The sequence below is a fragment of the Octopus sinensis genome, linkage group LG6 (genome assembly GCF_006345805.1).
Source record: "Octopus sinensis linkage group LG6, ASM634580v1, whole genome shotgun sequence".
NCBI lineage: Eukaryota > Metazoa > Mollusca > Cephalopoda > Octopoda > Octopodidae > Octopus > Octopus sinensis.
In genome coordinates, this window is record NC_043002.1 from 96,525,048 (window position 1) to 96,545,458 (window position 20,411).

General features: G+C 36.8%; 1 protein-coding gene across 1 annotated transcript in view; it reads right to left on the reverse strand.

Moving 5' to 3' along the window:
- LOC115212750 (E3 ubiquitin-protein ligase AMFR) overlaps nt 1–19,769 on the reverse strand; it is an 82,366-nt gene extending 62,597 nt beyond the window's left edge. Inside the window, exon 1 of the mRNA XM_029781410.2 lies at nt 18,463–19,769. Within this exon, the coding sequence (XP_029637270.1) occupies nt 18,463–18,771 (309 nt within the window). The 5' untranslated portion in view covers nt 18,772–19,769. The remainder of the gene's footprint in view (nt 1–18,462) is intronic.
- Between the last annotated feature and the right edge of the window lie 642 nt (nt 19,770–20,411).

The following is a 20,411-nucleotide window of genomic DNA, read 5'->3' on the forward strand; positions in this document are numbered from 1 at the left end:
AAACAACAACACACCATGAAATTTTTTGTAAAATATCATTAATAGTCAGCATAAAAAACAGCTTACATACAAAACAAATATATACACAAACAAAAAGCAAATGCCACACCAAACATGCAGTCAAAATATTTAGAAAGGTAACATATATATAGAGTTCAAAAATTCGGACTCTGAATCCTGGCTTTTGGTTTCACCAAAATTGGCCTCATACAAAACCTGGCCTCACAAATTTGGATTTTCAAAAATATGCATTCCAAAAATTTGGATTTCATAAAATCTGGATTTCCATTTTAGTACAAATTCAGTTTTCAAACCTTGGATTTCAAACCGAGGAAAATTCACATTTTTTCAATATAAACTGCTATACCCATATGAACCACAACACAAAACCGAAATGACAAACACACAATCCATTATCTTTCTCAGTTTTACTACATAGGCACAGGAGTGGCTGTGTGGTAAGTAGCTTGGTAACCAACCACATGGTTCCAGGTTCAGTCCCACTGTGTGGCATGTTGGGCAAGTGTCTTCTGCTATAGCCTCGGGCTGACCAAAGCCTTGTGAGTAGATTTGGTAGACGGAAACTGAAAGAAGCCTGTCGTATATATATATATGTGTGTGTGTATGTCTGTGTATACGTTTGTGTGCCTGTGTTTGTCCCTCTAGCATTGCTTGACAACCAATGCTGGTGTGTTTACGTCCCCATCACTTAGCAGTTTGGCAAAAGGGACCAATAAAATAAGTACTGGGCTTACAAAGAATAAGTCCCGGGGTCGATTTGCTCGACTAAAGGCGGTGCTCCAGCATGGCCGCAGTCAAATGACTGAAACAAGTAAAAGAGAAAGAGATATGTTGAGAGTGCAGACATCCAATTTAATAATGAACAGATTAGTGATTCATATGCTACCAACATCACTGGATGTGTCCATCACCAAAACACTTAGCAATCAGCCAAATCTGCCTTGCTATAAACAGTGGCAGAGCTGTGAAATTAATAAGTGATTTCTTGGCTTGGCTTACATTGCTCAGTTCATTACTTTCCACAGGAAAAAAAAGTTACATGCAATAGATTAGCATCTGATCTACAGAGACTCAACAAACTTCTGGCTTAACACCAACCCAGGGATAATTATTGCTGCATGGATCTTTGTGGAACAAGATTAACTTAGATATGTCAATGAATTCATATAAAATGATAAAAAAAAAGTAAAGGAAAGAAAAAGAATAAATCAAATGTGACTTCTTAAGGCTATGTGAAAATGAGATTCTTAGTTCCCAAAGTTACATAACAATATTGCTTAATAATATTAGTTTCAACACACACACTCTTTATGGTGGTCAGATTTAGCTGGTTTGAGTAAGGATAAAAATAGTTATAACTCGTTTATCAGCAACTAAATATTCACTAGATACAACTGAAATGGAACAGACAAAAAATTTTTTACAAATGACATGATAGTTATGACACAAGGTAGTGATTGTGAGTAGACCATTGATAACATTAGATTAAATATTTTTTAATAAGATAAAGTTTTTGATAAAACATATTGTTAATGAACATGCTATACTTATGTTGACCTCGATTAAGCATTCAGCATTGATAATTGCGTCTTTTTTTTTGTTTGTTACTATTTTGTTCTATTCAAATATCCTGACAAAGTGAAATCAAGGTTATGGATCTTTATCTGAATGGAATTCTAATTTTATGATAAGAATTTCTTTCAACTCAAACAAATTTGTAGGAGTGAAGCTATGACCAAATAACAATGCTCTAGCTTATTACTTATTAATTTCAACAGAATAAAAGATTAGTCAGCAACAGAGAGATTTAAAGGCTACAGTCTATGACTATAACTCTAGACAGTCATCTGACATTCTGTCATCTTAATGAAGTGCACATTAGACAATGCAGTCACATATGTACAAAAAGACAAATGTTCGCTACAGGTACATCATTGAACCATGGGCCTGCTTATCCCAGGATTGCCTGGGATTAACCAATGACAACAACAACCATAGATAAGCAAAAGTGGGTTGCTACAAATCATACTACCACCTCCAATATTAAATTAAACAAATGTTTTGAAAGAAACTCAACATCCTTTTTATCAGCTTTCCAATGTAATAATATTGAGTTTTCGACTGACAAGGCACAAAACCACTTTCTACAGAAATCGGTATACAAGCAATGAAGATAACACCAGTATATTACCGGTATCATTTTAATGATTCTGAACAACTGAAGGACCAAGTAAGCTTCAGTAGAATTTCAATTCAAAAAAGAGGGACAAAAGTAAACACTAAGTAATTATTTAAATCAGGCAAATTAAATTACTGTAGTTACTATCTTTTTTTTCTCTTTTTTTCAAAGCTCAACAGTAAAGGGCACTGTTCTGTTAATGTGAGCATAATTTATTGTTCCAGAAACTAGGTAGGTTGTTTTCAAAACAGTGACATAATTAACAGTTAGACCAATGTCTGTGAGAGTATGTACGTGTGTTTTTCTCAGTTTTGCTTTATAATTAAGAAGAATAGCAAACCAGTTTACTGTAGCTAAAGTTTGATAGACTGGCAACCTGGTGAGAAAACTGACACTTATATATTTAGGTGGATGTTTCCATTTATATGTATTATCCATATTATTAATGCAATAGTATAGTCCTATGGTCTACCTTTTATGTCTTACAAAGTGGGGTTGGTAACTCAAATGAGAGCAAGAAAAAAAACAAAGAAAAAAGGAAATAAGAGACGATAATGGTAGATGGTGGTGGAAGTGATGTGTCACAGCTTCCTCCTCTCTAGCTATCTATCTAGCTAGCTAGCCTCTTGCCTTCATCTTCACCACCACAATAACGAAAACTGAAGTTCAGTGTTCACCAGAGTACATTTTGAGAGACCCAGACTGTCAAAACACATTGCACATTTTTAAAGTAGAAGAACATGTTGGATAACACAGTCTTAGATAAACCATGCCTGAAAAAAACTAAAATGGTCATGGCTGGAACATCTTTGACCATATCTCTTTGATCAAAGCTAATCTGAACTAAACAACATGTATCACTAAAAGAAAGGCTGTGTCCTGAATTTTTTTTAGTTTGGTTGTTTGTGTTTTTTTTCTTTGAGGATAACCATATTTTCTTATTACTACCATAACTCCCACTAGAACAGATAATGTTCCAGAATCTACAGTAACTTTAACATTTCTAGAACTATCCCAGCCAGTCTTATCTTTTGGATGAAAATATTTGTACTAGCTGTTTGACATTGTTGTTATTAGTTTCAGAGGGTAGCATTGCAATATTGTTTACACCTGTTTCACTAGTAACCTCTAAACTATAAATAGTTCTCACTGTTGGCATCTGGTTTCTGTTTACAATCAGAACACGACCAGATCCTAATTATGAAGAAACCTGGCTTAATCTTTTACTTTTGTATTTATACTACACAGATGTTTTTAGATGTTGGTTGTCCAATTCACACACACAGGCGCACGCAGGGGTGGTTAATAAGCTTGCTTCAACCATTTTGCCATGGGTTCAGTCCCATTATGTGAAACCTTGTGTAAGTATCTTCCACTACAGCCTCAGGCCAATCAAAGTTTGTGAGTGGATTTGGTAGACAGAAACTGAAAGAAGTTTATTGAGTGTATGTTACATCCCTCTACATTTCAAGTTCAAATCTTGTCCAGGTTGTCTTTGCCTTCTAGTCATCAGAGGTTGACTTAGTAAGAACCAATCAATAAATTCAACTACACCTTTGAAAGCAGTGTCCCAAAATGGTCACTGTCTAACAATGGAATCAGTAAAAGACTACAATACAACATTATATCCTAAGGGAATGGTTGTCTCACATTCATGTAATACTTGAAGATCTATAGAATAACAACCGTCTTTAGTTCCCATCACTAAGCCATGGAATGATCAGAATTTGGATTTAGAAAAGCAATTTAATGCATTTGTATATAAACAATTGCAGCGTGAAAGGTTTTTATAAGCCATTTAAGAAACACACAAAAACCGCTAGATTCACTTATACATTTAAATTTAATTTGCCAAAATATTTTTGTTGCTTTGAGACCACGAGACCTGTTCACTGACAAGATTCCATGCTGCAGTGAACAGGTCGCGGTCTCAAAGCAACGAAAATATTTTGGCAAATTAAATTTAACAGTCTTTGTGTGTTTCTTAAATGGCTTATAAACACCTTACATGCTGCAATTGTTTTTGTTCCTGCACACGATCTCAGATCAGGTCACTTGCTATGCAAGTACATCTCCAGAATTTATACGTTATCACAAAACTGAGCAAAAATCAAATAACAATTATAAAGGATAAATATAGCCAGCCACCACTTGTAAGTGGGTATGACTTGGTAATATGTAACATGCTCTTGCTAATTGCTTATAGATGCTTATGTAATCATGAGTAGATAGATACCCTCTTAGTCCCTCACTCTTGACCAAACAGAACATCCAAGATGTGGCTGCTGACATGTATTCATTACAGATGAATAAACTGAAGCTATGTGAAATGGAGTGCTTTGCTCAGAAACACAATATAATGTCTGGTCCAAGAACTGAACCTACAACTTTATGATCATGAGCTGAAAGACCCTAACAAAAAGATCATTTGCCATTGCATTAGGAAAGAATATCACCAAAGAAAATTGCGATGCATTTTAATGTATCATTTGTAATTATATATATATATATAGGGAGAATTCACAAAAAAACAAAAGACGAAGACAGGTGGTGTAGACAACAAACAGATGTATTAGTATAGTGCTTGGGAAGTGAAAAAGTCTTTAATGTTTCGAGCCTACACTCTTCCACAGAAAAGAACACAGAAGGAAACAAGGAGAGAAAATAAAGAATGTGTAGTGGCTAGCGAGATATGGAAATAGTAGTTGTGATCCCTGTGCCGGTGGCATGTAAAAAGCACCATCCAAACATGGCTGATGCCAGTGCCACCTTGACTGGCTTCCGTGCCGGTGGCATGTAAAACGCACCATCCGAACGTAGCTGATGCCAGCGCCGCCTTGACTGGCTTCCGTGCCGGTAGCACGTAAAAAGCACCAATCCGATCGTGGCCGTTGCCAGCCTCGCGTGGCACATCCACTATACTCACGGAGTGGTTGCCGTTAGGAAAGGCATCCAGCTGTAGAAACACTGCCAGATCAGACTGGAGCCTGGTGCAGCCTTCTGGCTTCCCAGATCCTGGTCGAACCGTCCAACCCATGCTAGCATGGAAAATGGATGTTAAATGATGATGATGATAATTCAATGAGACTTATAATAATATCGATGTTAAAATTGTTTTAAAAATGCAGACCTATTGATTTTTATACCTAAAATATCTCTAGCACTTTATATTCAAGTAAAATGACATTTCCCTATGACCATAACTAGATATTTGACAAAGTAGTTTTTGTATGACAGAGATTAATGACTATTATATCTGTTGTCTTTTCAAAGTTATGCTCTCTACAAAGCTAGACAAGATTGCCAGCTAAGCCGTTTCTTGTTTACATGGAAGAAGGAACAGATTTATAAAATATATACATATATATATACAAGAATTTGGAAACAACAGATTTCAAAACTATATCTTTTTAAAAATAGCAGCAGAACTAAAATAATTATTACTTTTCCTAAAAGAAACTGACAGGATAAGAGTGAGGTTGGGGTTTTACCATTTTCTTTGAAATCTGCTTTATATAAAATTTTCCAGGGATTTCTTTCCTTTATCTTGTTTAGTTTGATTTCTTTCCTATTAAAGACAACTTTCAAAAAAATTTGTAAAACCAAAAAATGTGCTTTGCTAAGTAGTGCACAATATTGTTACAGAAAATGTTTGATCTCATTTTTATGTCCAGTGTTTCAATTCAGTCACCTTATCTTTTGAAAGAAAAATGAAAAATGATAAAATGAATACTTGGATGTGGTGTTAGACTAAATGTTGTTAGAGCCACTAGCAATTAAGGTTGACCTTGTATCTGCACATTTGCACAGGCCTGGGTAATTTTTTTTAAGGAGACTAGCACTTGTCCAAGCATGCAAGTCTCCCCTCTCTAATCAGTGATATTTATCCAGGAGAAAAGCCACTGACTTGGAGCACTACAGCTTAGCTCCAGTGTCATCACAAGTATCACTGTCAGAACACAAAAGATCCAGAACAGATACCACAAATCATCTTGCCTGACCCTTTAAAAGTTCCACAAATTGACCTCAAAAGGACAAAAGACAAAGATCACTCCAGTGAGATTTGACCTCAGACTATAGGGAAATGAAATGAATACTACACTCTAATGTCTGTCAATATGTTGTCTAACTGGAGGTGGTGAACTGACATTGTCAAAGAGATAAAAAAAAAAACTTTGAAATTGACACTGAACTATTAACTTAGACAAAATACTCCCTGCACTCTCTTCTAATTCTCCAGCTTCCATCGAAGAAGAGAGAGCTTCTACAGTAGGGTTACAGGCACTCTAATACTGGTGAGATAAATAGGGTTGCTGTACAGGGAAAACATGTGCAAGCAAGGAATTAAAAAAAGTTGATGTTCTGGCAATGAAGAACTGAATACATAGACACTCACTAAATGTATCTATGGGGGTGAACACAATATGGGGGAGAAGAGGTGTGTGAATTGGGAGTGCTTGAGTTTCAAGAAGAGATTACTATAGGAGCAGAAAAGTCAGAGAGAGGAAAAATATCTGAGGACCAGAGAATAGAGGATGTTGGTTAGTGACCTTCATGTCGGATTATTAAAAATGCATTAGTAAATCACAGATCCATTAATAGCAAAATGGTAGTACGATTATGACAATATGATATAGGAATACAAAATAATTATCTTAGCCATTGCAAAGTAATTGGAAAATTCCTAAGTAATGAATATTTGATTGTTAACAGAAGATAAAGAAAATAAGAAAATTGGACATTTTTTTTTAAAAAAAGATTAGCCATTGAGATCTGGTTAAATAATGGAAGAGAACAGTAAATAAAAATAAGTGAATAAAATAGCAACATCAGATAATTGGAAAAGTTATAGATCTCCTGTTCTGTAAACTATGATTTTTTCCCAATCTTGTATTGATCTATAAAGTTTCCAAGACTATACATATGTCAGAAGAGGTCTACACTGACAAAATATACATTTTACTGTCTAATTTTTTAAAAAATCCTACATTGAACCAACAAGCAAGAAATAGCCGTCAGATCACCTGCAAACCAAACACTATTGTCTGACATAAAGAAAGAACACTTTAGATAATGTAGTCCAACATAAAAGGCTGATACTACACACCTGAGTAAGCTAGATTACCTGAGGTGCTACACAAATTCTGAACAACATAATTTCCTATGAAATTATGAAATCTAAATAATAAACAGAAAACAAGATGATATTCTTGGAACAATGGGTAGAGGACAGAGTTAGGGGTGGTGGCAAGGAAGATAAGCAGGTTCATTGTTATGACTTGTCACAGGATTTGGTAACATTTAAATTTTGCCAGATAACAGGTTTACTTAGTGATATGCAGAATGATAATACTATTGATTTCCTGTACACAAGTTAATTATAATTCAACTGAATTTTCCAGATGCTGTGAAGAGAGTGATGGCTGAAAGAATTCATTATAATTTTTTTTTAAATGATAAAGAGGGTGCACAATGTAGAGGAGAGGAAAGGGGTGTACATTGTAGAGCTGGGAAAATGCAGCGTACACCATAGATCTGAGAGGAAGAACTGGAAATTGAAGGAATGGCACCAACTTATCAAACATACCTTAAAAGATAGGATGCTCGTGGCGGAAATGTCTTCAATCAATAGATCTACTAAAGCAGGGTTGACTCAGGAAAAACACAACACTCCTAAAATATTTCTTTAATGTCCAAATATTGTAGGAAATAGACTTCAATTGTTACGTTATTGTCCAGTAATTTTTATTCTAGAAAAAAATCTCTATTCTATATAAATAAAAGAACAAAACTGGACCCAGTTTTTAAGAGGAGCATACATTTAAAAACATTTCTGTGAACCTGAATTAAGGTTCAACACATCCTACAGAATCATACATGTGAAAAAAATTTGTAGAAAAAAAAAAAAAAAGATATTAGATTCTAAATTGGAAATCTTGGGCTCAGATGGTTGTGTAGTTAAAAAATCCTTTTCACAACCATGTGATTCTAGGTTCTATTCTATTGCCTGGTTCTTTGTGAAAGCGTTGTCTACAGTAGCCTCATGCTGAACAGTGCCTTGTAAGCAGAAATTGGTAGACTGGAGCATGTGTGTATTGATAGGGAGATAAATATAGAATACATATAGATAGATAGATGGATACATATAGATAGACATAAAAAAAAGATTTACATTTAAAGTCCCCTTTTCTACGCTGGTATAAATTAGACAGTTCAAGATGAACTGATGAACTAGAAAGTTGCTCCAATGTCTGTTTTGGCATGGTTTCTACAGCAAGATGCCCTTCTTAATGCTAGCCACTTCAGAAAGTGTACTGGGTGCTTTTTTCATAGTACCAGCATTGGTGAGGTCACTAAATACCTGCAAGACAAGATCTCTCAAGTGTGTAGGGATGTATTGAGGGATAGATAGATAAGAGGAAAGATACAAAGATTATGTGTATATTTTTCATCAGTGTATACTGGCAAAGGATGTAAACATTGTTGAGAAATTTGAAAAAGCAACCAGTGCTCTTCAAATGAAATCTCTTGCAATATTTGTTCTGCACCAAGTTACAAGCATTCCCTTGTCAATTGCACCATTAGAAATGCAGTGAACCAGGGATTAGCCCACTGGAAACATGACCAATAAATGCTATAGTTCACAATTTGCAAAAAAAAAAAAAAAAAATGAGGAATTAATAATTACAAGCCAAAAATACTCTCATAAGCACTGAATTTGTATTAATACAAACAAATGGCAATTATTATTTTTGTCTTTTTTCACTGGCTAATGAACAATAAAAACAATCTAAATAAAAAAATAAAAACAAACTAAAAAGCTGACTCACATATTTATGGCCTTTTGTGTACAAACTGTAACTACTATGCTTATACAATTAAAACATCTATCCTATGCTAGCATTACAAAACATGAGGCCGACACCAAACACAGCTAGGCATAGCCATGTAATCTATGCCTAAACATATTTCACTTTCATTTCATTTCCTAAACTACTAGTACTTAGAAGTCTGTTTAAAAGTCACATTTTATCATATTCATTTGTTTGTTTGCTTTTTTTATTAGCTAATTGAACAAGTTAGTCTTAAGCATGTGTAATATACATAATCAGCAATTTAAAAGTAGAAAATATCAGTAAGTTTTTAAAAGTTAAAAGATGGTTTATACATACACTCACACATACACAAATGCAAAAGGTCGAATGAATATATATATATATATATATATAACTATATATATATATATATATATATATAAAAGAACTCCAAAAGCTGCACCTTCCTTAAAAGAGCAAAGAATTCACTTGTAATACATGATGTTTTTTTGTTTTTGTTTCAAAACTTTGACACACTTAGATCATATATCAATAGTTATATACTAAAAAAAAGTTGTGATCTTGATATTAAAATGACATATATTTCTTTTCAAAGCAAGAAATATCAAGTTATTTTCATGTTAGAGTAAATTAAAAAAAAAAATTTAAACATAGAAACCTAATATTCACTCTTTTGCAATAATGAAATCTGAGGTTCCAAGCTTTCTTCTTTTTCAAGCAGCTGCAATCAAGATGCACTTTGCCATGACACATCAGGGATCTTGGATTCCACATTAACTTTAAAAGGTTTTCAATTTTATGTTTCTCTGCCAATAACATCAATGTAGTTGAGTGTTTTTTTTTTTGTTCTCTTTAAGGATGCAGAAGTTTCCAAACTACAGCATCTTACACAGTGTAGTGTCCAGCACAATAGCAGTGGCCAGGAAGCCTATGCTGCATTGAGAAATAATAGTAGAGAAGATGGACTGTATTCATAAATCTCTTGGGTCTTGTGCTCACACTATGAAATGCTCTGAGCCCTCATATGATCTATGTATCATGAAGATAACCTTAACTCTTTTGCTACCAACTCAGCTGAAACCAGCTCTGGCTCTGTAGTACAAATGCCTTGTTTTTGTAAGTTTTGAATTAAAATCTTCCACCAAACCTTAGTCACAATTTATGTTCCTAACACTAGCTTAATGGTAACTAAGTTATTTTACTCAATTCTTTGTTATAGTTAAAATAATTGAAAGAAACACAGTGCATCTCAAAATAAATACAGTAATGAAAGGGTTAAAGCTACTTCTTCATGGTTCAAGTTTTGGTTCCATGGAAAAGAATGCTCTCAACACATGTCCTGAAGGAAGCCAACCTTCTTCACTTTGAAATATTTTGTTACCAAATGTTTTGAAACATGTTACAGGCACTCCAGGGTTTTAACGTTGCATTTCAGAAAGTCTTCCTTACTGTCAGCAACATAGGATCCAAAGTACTTGAAGTCAGTGACCTCTTTGGGTTGTGTGTAATCATTAGAACTGGTTGACCTATAAGACTGACTTTAGCAGCAGCATTTTCAAGAGTAGCTAACAAGTCTTGTGTATCATACAGTTCATAAGCTATGAGGGCAAGACCATCAGTAGTTAGAGATACAGGCTCCACTGACATCTTGATCACTACCAGTTGATGAACTAAATATAATCAGATGTGGGTTCAGGTTCCATGGACAGCCTTCAACTTTTTCTATCCAAAAGGCTATTCCAACCCAATATTGACATGCTATTATTTATAGGTTCTGAAATATGATTTGATAATCAATGCTCCAAAAGAGAATGATATATATATATATATATATTTCTTTACTACCCACAAGGGGCTAAACACAGAGAGGACAAACAAACGGATTAAGTCGATTATATCGGCCACAGAGCGTAACTGGTACTTATTTAATCGACCCCGAAAGGATGAAAGGTAAAGTCGACCTCAGCGGAATTTGAACACACAACGTAGCGGCAGACGAAATACGGCTACGCATTTCGCCCGGTGTGCTAACGTCTCTGCCAGCTCGCCGCCTTTAATATATATATATATTTGAATGTGTGTGTGTGTTCAGAGAATTTAAATACAAGCTACTATAATTTTCATGTATTACAGAACCATGAAACTTATATACCTTGCGTCTAAATATGTATTTTACACACACACACAAACACATGCATGTGTGTGCACACAGACTTGATAAGACAAGCTTTCAATACTGAGACAATTCCACTTTCCAATAGGTCTGTGTCAGTTGTAAAAGATTTCCAACTCCTATTTAATACATGCATTAGACATATTACACACTTCCAATGGAATCTTTCAAGTATTTTGATATGCCATTGACATGGTGTCTAGGTTTCAGATGTGTATATCAGGCTTCTGATTACGTAGGCATCACAGATACAAAACTTAGTGGATTGTGTCAAAGCCCTGTTTAATCAAACTCATCTTTTGAATGTCCTACATGTAACTGAAGTTCACTTAATCCTCAAGTTAATCAAAGAATCTATGGATTCATCCTTGGAAACTGAGTTACTGAGGTAAACAAAAGAATCCACTACATCAGATTTGGTTCCTTGAACAAGTATATTTGACTTGACATATGGTTCACCTGGAACAGGTCTTAACATCACTTTAGTTTTCTTCAGGCACCTAAGCCCAAAAGCAAAGGTAAAATGCACTGGAAAAGAGATCCATCATTTTCTGAATATTTTGCTTCTGGTGAACTACAAAGTCGCAATCATCAACATACAGCAAACTATGAACAACAGCTTAAAGGTCTTTGATTTAGCTTTGAAACAATTAAAATTATAAAGTTTATCACAGTCCCGAAATGCATGAGCAATTACAGCTGCAAAGAATATGGAGAAAAAAGCTGGTACAAGTGCATTTGCACAACACTATTATATGCAGGGATTGGATTTCAACAGAGAACTTTTTGAGTCAATCCTTCATATCAGTGAGTTGTTGGACAAATGCATCAACAAAACCTAGTGAGTACTTAAACTATCCTAGTTTTCCTTAATGCATGTCTATTCATGTCATTCATTAAGTCAATAAACATTCGATAAAAGTGGGGAGGCCCTGCCCTATGCACAGCTATTACACTGTCTGACAGTAAAGATTTGATTTAAATTTACACTGAGACTCTAGGACAACAATGGACCATAAGTTTATCAGCAAATGACCAAATAAATGTCTGGTGAATATTTTACTAACATTTACAAGTAAAGAAATACCACAAAAGTTGCCTCAGTTTGACACGTTTTCTCCTGTGCAGTGAGATCAGTATTGCATCTCCTCACTCTTATGGAATTGATGTACCACTTCACACACTGAAATTTAATACGGTCACAAGATCAGTTATTATATTTTCATAATACTTAACAATTTCAGCTGGTGTACCATCAATTCTTGGGGGATGGGGGTCTTCCCTGAGTTGAACTGTTAAACAGTAATTTTGACTTCTTCTATGTTAGGATGATTGACCATTTCCTCAATAAACTTGTACTGCAGGAGGTCTCCAATAGTGGTCTCAACTATTGTGGATGGGTTGTGAAAAAAGATCTGTAAAATGCTCTATCTAATGCTTCAATGTCCCTGTCAAAGTGGATCCAGCTTTGAAAAAGAGAGAAACAGTTGCTGATTGGTTCTTCTGTATCACAAAGCCAACACTGCCTTCTCAGTTTTCAAATGCCCGTTTGCCAATTCAAAAAAGGTTATCATCACATCCCATTTCAATTAGCTGACCTTGCCCCGATAACCATGTCTCAGAAAAAGTAGCAATATTGATCTTACATTGTTTAAGTTTTGCTGCAGTGAGAATAGTGCAGCACTCAGGCCTGCACTATTGTGTAGCAATGCTACATGGTAGTGAAACTGGGCTCTGAATGCAGAGGATATGTGAAGTTTAGAAAGAAATGAAGCTATCATGCTCCATTGGGTGTAGGAGACATCAGATGTAGTGTGCAAAAGAGAAGACTCTGCATGTATGGTCATGTGATGCCTGTGGATGAGGACAGCTGTGTAAAGCACCAATCACCAAATGTAGATGGAACGTGAGGATAAGGAAGACCCAGAAAGACATGGGAGAAAGTAGTGAAGACTGACTGCAGGATAAAAAGCATATCAGCTACACCAATACGCCCACACCCAATCTGTCCCAGTGAAGCTTCTCCAACTCATCTTCCTAACACCCATCTTTACATCCCACAACTCATCTTCCTAACACCCATATTTACATCATACTTCTAACTACAGCATGACTCAGTGAAGTGCCATGATTATACGACTCCTTTCTGTGCTACAAATTATCCCTTTTACTGGAATCACTTCCTTTTGTTACCCATCCCATATTCTCAATATCATCCTTACTAATTTATTTTTCACTGAATGTCCTTTTCTGCAAAACAAATTCTCATATCTGCAACCTCTGCTACAAATATTTCCACCTTTGATCCTCTGATCTCTGTCTCTATACATCACTGTCTCACACCACTATTTCACATCTCCATAGTTTTCCTTTTATGGTTTAATTACACTGTTGCTATCCACCCCCTTTCCTCTGTACTTCCACTTATCCCTTCTTGCTCTTTCTCCCTGACTCCTGTAGTAGCAGCGCACGCACACATTATTAGCCATTTGAAAAGACTGTGGAATTTACAATTAACTGCACCAGGGTTCCTCTTCCCCAGGGAACCAGACTTAATAGTATACCCGTGGATGTAGGTCCAGCCCCTGCTTTGCCGGGTCCTGTCTCTGATCATGTTGCACCTCCAAGGGCATCCAGTGATACCAGAGGGTGCACACTCTCCTACCCTGATGTAATCTCCAGGGATACAGGCATCCAGCAACAGGAACTCCATAGTGCTATGATGGACTGTGAAGTCTGGCGTAACATAGTAAATTCCATTGTCTCGACCACGGTCGAACAATGAATGAATGAATTCCTTTAATTTTCCTCCAAACTGGTTTTCAGCACTGACCACACCTCCACTCACGTTTCCTCATTGTTTTCTGTCCCCACATCAATCACTTTCACATTCTTGTGAATATACCTACCTACCTACCCACTCATTCCAGTCCTCTATTCCTGTTCTCACTTATATTCATCTTGATGGTACCCTGACACCTTATCACTTCCATTACTTTTCAATCTTTCCAGATGGGGTAGCCATGTATCTCCTCTACAAGACATTGGTTCCTGTTTGTCTACCATACTTTAACCTCTTGACGTGTGTGTGTGTGTTTACCCCTTCTATAGCAAGACACCTGTTTCTGTATCTCTCTCTCACACTCTAACCTTTTACCATCTGATACAAGATTCCCCCCCACCCTCCAATGCTCCCTCCTCTCTCAAAATTCTTTGCCTTGCAAGTTGCTTGGTGGCCCTGCCAGTGCTGGTGCCACATAAAAGCATCCAGTCCACACTGTGAAGTGGTTGGCATTTGGAATGGTATCCAGCTGTAAAAACCATCCTAAAACGACCTTACCTGTGCTGGTGCCACATAAAAAGCACTCAGTCCACTCTGCAGGGTAGTTGGTGTTAGGAAGGGCATCCAGCCATAAAAACCATGCCAAAACAGACAGTAGTCTGGCATAGTCTTCCACCTGGTCAACTCCTGTCAAACCATCCAACCCATACCAGCACAGAAAGCAGACATTAAACAACAGTGATGATTATATATATATATATATATATATATATATGTATACACACACACACATATGTATGTGTGTGTGTCCAGTTACTCTGCATGGTACATTCAGCAAGTGTCTCTTAGCCGTGGGCTGACAAAAGCTTTGTGAGTGAAAGAAGCCCGTCATGTGTGCGCACGTTTGTCCCCCAACCACCGCTTGACAACCAGTGCTAGTGTGTTTATGTCCCTATAGCTTAGTGATTCAGCAAAAGGGTCTGATAGAATAAGTACCAGGCTTTAAAGAATAGACACTGGGGTCGATACATTCAACAAAAAATTCTTCAAGGCAGTGTCCCAGATTGGCCGCAGTCTAATGACTGAAACAAAATATATATATATATACTCTTTACTCTTTTACTTGTTTCAGTCATTTGACTGCGGCCATGCTGCAGCACCGCCTTTAGTCGAGCAAATCGACCCCAGGACTTATTCTTTGTAAGCCCAGTACTTATTCTATTGGCCTCTTTTTGCCGAACCGATAAGTGACGGGGACGTAAACACACCAGCATCGGTTGTCAAGCAATGCTAGGGGGACAAACACAGGCACACAAACACACACACACATATATATATACATATATACGACAGGCTTCTTTCAGTTTCCGTCTACCAAATCCACTCACAAGGCATTGGTCGGCCCGGGGCTATAGCAGAAGACACTTGCCCAAGATGCCACACAGTGGGACTGAACCCGGAACCATGTGGTTGGTTAGCAAGCTACTTACCACAGAGCCACTCCTGCACATATATATATATATATATATACAAGTAATTAAGTCTATATCCGATCCTAGAGTGACCAATGGTTCTGCCTTTGCCCCATGCGAAACCATTGGTCACTCTATGGCTGGATTATAGACTTTACTTATAAATACTTTACAGCTCTATGCTTTAGTGTGTTTTTCCTCCGGATATATAAGACATTGACGATATTCATATATATTCTTTTATTTGTTTCAGTCATTTGACTGCGGCCATGCTGGAGCACCGCGCCTTCAGTCGAACAAATCGACACCGTGACTTATTCTTTGCAAGCTTAGTACTTATTCTATCGGTCTCTTTTGCCGAACCGCTAAGTTACGGGGGGGGGGCGTAAGCACCAGATCGGTTGTCAAGCGATGGGGTGGGGGACAGACAGACACACACACACATACATACACACACGACGGGCTTCTTTCAGTTTCCGTCTACCAAATCCACTCATAAGGTTTTTGGTCGGCCCGAAGCTATAGTAGAAGACATTTGCCCAAGGTGCTACACAGTGGGACTGAACCCGTAATCATGTGATTGGCAAACAAGCTACTTACTAAACAGCCACTTTATATATATATATATTATATGAGACGTGGTATAGCGCGTCCCATTCTCTATACGCCACAAATGTATACGTTGCGGTACAAACTAAACACCGTGTCAATTACAGTGTGCTGTGCTGCACATAATGGTATCGATTTACAACTAGTGGTTGAGAAGGGTGGGGAAATGGGTATTTGAGAATGAAGTGACAAGAGAACAGACACGTTGCGATGATTGTGGCACAATAACATGTACTCAACAGTAATCCTTCTTCAGTCACCAGTATTATTCATTCACTAACAACGCAAAATCTTAGTTGCACAGATGTTAAACTATGTAAATAAAGCTTTGCTCTCGAAAGCTCCCGAAATTCTCCACAATATTTTCGTTGTCGGTTTTATGACATTTTAAGCACAACAGAAAGACGTTCATCAAACAGTAAAGAACGCCATTCTGCTTAGAATAAGATTCCCAGACAGTCATCTGATTGATAGGTCAAATGAGGCAGATGCAGAACGAAGTCGAAGTGACCAAATTCGGGGTTGGAGTATGACTAAAATGTACAATGTTTTTTTTAAAAAAAAAAACCCTCGTAGTAGGTTTAAATTCAATAACCCAACGCGGTTACTCGATATGCTGGAACTAGCATTCAAATCTTCATTCAATCACACCTTACAGTATTAAACATAAGGTATATTGGGTAAAATTGAGTCAATAATGCAAAAAGACGGTTACGATTACCACTGGAATATATTCGGTCTATAGGCCTGTCTGTTAGGGATGACCGTATGCTAGACATGTCTAACGAAAACGGATGGGCGACTCTATTTTGACGCAAAATTCCCTTCCCCCATCACCCGTTACGCTTGCTATAATTAAGGTGGGATGCGCCAAATATATCTATTTCTTTACTACCCACAAGGGGCTAAACACAGAGAGGACAAACAAGGACAGACAAACTGGTACTTAGTTTATCGACCCCGAAAGGATGAAAGGCAAAGTCGACCTCGGCGGAATTTGAACTCAGAACGTAAAGGCAGACGAAAAACTGCTAAGCATTTCGCCCCGGCGTGCTAACGTTTCTGCCAGCACACCGCCAAATATATCACTGACCCTCCACTCTCCAGACTATGAGAACCTTTGCTTACGTACTGCAACAAACACTGCCGATGAAGGACGGTGGCAGACATGGTATTTACCGGGGACGGGGGCGGAGTAGGACTAAAAACAAATTACAGAAACAATATTTTAAGTAGTAATTATTATTGTGTGTGTAATAAAACAATGAAAAATGACCGCATTAGGAGACTTTTACGATATTGTAACTTATATATACATTGGTGTATGTTTGAATATATACGTTTATTCACACAACTGGCCAGTTAAGACGTAGTAACGCTATGTAGAGCATAGCATACACACACGCCTGTAAACAATTTGGTTTCCGTAATTTCTCCATGAATGCGTAAACATTGCTGCTTACACATCAAATATTTATCATACGATGTTTTTTTTTTCAAATACATATTTTCCCTCTTTTCAAGAGAAAAGAAGAATGCGGAGCTGTTTGAATGAAATATGGTTGCTAATTTTCGTAGGTGACAGGTGACCCATGTAGCGAAGGTCCACTCGTACGTTCAGTGTGGAAAAAAAAATCTGACAAAATTTCATGGATATTGATAAAGGTAACAGCTATCATTAAAACTACGTGTTGATCGACCTAGCCTCTATGCCAGCGGTTCTTAACTGCGGTCCTCGACGGTTTTCCCTCTAAACATAATTTTTTTTGAGGTGCGTTTTACTCCTTGTTTTTATTATTTTTTTTTTTTGCGCGGCCCCCTAAAAGAAAATCCTGGATCTGACCCCGAGTATTTAAAAAAAATAAGAACCACAGCACTACTACGCACTTGCTTGGTATGCTAGAAACAGCAGTAATTTACTTTTCAAATCCCATCAAAATAAAGAATACATGTAATGATGTAGTCCCTAATCTAGCAGACATTATATATATAATTAAAGCTTTCCAGCCGTGATTTCCCCCTAATTTTAGAAGTATGTCTGAAACTACCAGACTATCCAGTGTGTCCATTTAAGAAGAGTAGGGTTCCATTTGAAGCGTATTTCATGAAGATTTCTAGTCGGTCGAGTGACCAGGCAGAGGATCTTGGCTGGTCCAAATTTCGTGCTGGAACAATCCTTACGGATTTTTAAGCTTCCATAAACATAATCGATGTGACGACATCCATGCCTGTCTTGACAAGAGTAATACATGACATGTATATAAATAAGTAAAGGTTTCAACATAGACTCAAAAAAAAAAAAAAAAAATAAGGAGACAAGAAAAAAGTTTCAAAAAGAAAATCATGCACGCAAACACACACACAAATAGCGAATGAAGAAAGCAACGTACCCCGAGAAGCCATACATTTTCGAGGAGACCACACACTTTGAAGCCGAATAATTCTAGCAGCCAGCTATGGAAACCATCCTCGTTGGGATCATTCAACTCGCTGCTTTCGAATTTCTTGGTACCACTATCACCGTCTGTTTCTGGTAGCTCCAAATGTGAAGATCGTGCATAGTCGGCGGCCGAATTGAACACACCGAACTTGTTCTCCCGACAGGCGTAGAGCAAGGCACAACTAAAGAAAAGCACGCTACCCGTCGTGTACGTCCTAAGACTAGGAAAAGGGATCCGTTCTAATAAGAAAACAGGCATCTTTGGTTCCGTTCGGTAACACCAAATAATTATTATTTACCAGCACCAAAGCCGGCAGGCACTACTAAAGCTAACACACCTCCACCAGCAGCTACAACAACAACAACAACAGCTACTAGAGTAGAGAATGAAACAACCGAAGTATTAGGTTACTTGTTCAGTAGGTTGGGGTGATTGTCTATCGTTGTTGTTTCAGACAAATATATGTTAAAAATGTGTTATTTCATATATTATATATATATGAATTTAGAGGTGTATGCATGTGGGCGAGTAATATGTGTGTGTGTGTATATATATATATATGTATATATATATATTGTCTGTATGTTCACTAAGGGCCTTAGGTAGCTTAATTGTCCCTTGTCTTTATAAGTATTGTTGGTGCTTAAATGAAAGTAACAAACTGTCTAAACCTCTTGTAAGCAACCGGATAGATGCAAGTTGTTTGATGATAGTAATTTACACATCTTAAATTGTCTGGAATTTTGCTTGTTTTGCGTTTCGTCTTATTTTGCTAGTTTTATATATGTGTATATATATATATATATATATATATAACTGGTTTAAGTCACTCTTTGCTTGTTGTATTGATTTTGTTTTCACTTAAGAAATTCCTCAGTGATATATATTTTTTTGACAATTTTCTTCCCATTTGTGTAGCTGACACGCTATATAAGAGATGTTTAAACTAGAACCGGAATTGTAGCTTCGACACACGTATAAACGAACGAAATGGTTAATCGAAAAAGAACGGACAGATTATAAACGACACAGATTAGAGAGGGTGAGAGAGAGAGAGAGTGAGAGGGGGGTGGTGGTTGAGAGGAAAATATAACTAAGATTGAAAAGGAAAATGTTTGCTGTTTGTTGCTGTATGTTTTAGTTATGTTTTATTTCGTCAGAAGAGATTAGGAGAAACAGAGAGTGAGAGGAAGAAGATATGATAGGAGAAAGAAGGATTTATGTGTATACGTGTAAAAAGGAGAGGGGAAATTGCGTGTGTACACACATATATATATGTATATATATATATATATATACGTGAGGGGTGTATATAGGGGAAGAGATTTTTGTGCCTATTTGTGAGGAAGATATGATAGGAGAAAGAAAGATTTATGTGTATACGTGTAAAAAAGAGAGGGGAAATTGCGTGTGTACATATATATATATATGTATATATATATATACGTGAGGGGGTGTATATGGGGGAAGAGATTTTTGTGCCTATTTGTGTAGTGTGGGTGTATGAGAGAAAGAGAGAGGAGATTGTATGTGGTATTTATTATGAGTGGTGTGGGTGTGTAAATTATATATCGAGTTATTTTATCTATATCTATGAGATAAGAGAGAGATATAGAAACCGATATATAAATTTACATAATAATGTCTAGAGTCAAGGCATTGCGAATATCGTTTAACTTCCTTGGTGTTGTTTCAGAAACGGTGACGGGAAGCCGAGAGAGATGGAGATGGACAGAGAGAACAGAAAGTAGAAGTTGGAAGAAAAAAAGCAGCCAAATGCTGCTTGTTGTTGTAGTTATTTATATATGTTAGGAAAAAAACAACAACAAACTATAGAGACGTAAGGATGGGTTATTAAAGAAGCAACAAAAGTATTTTGTGTAATGCAGTGTTGATGT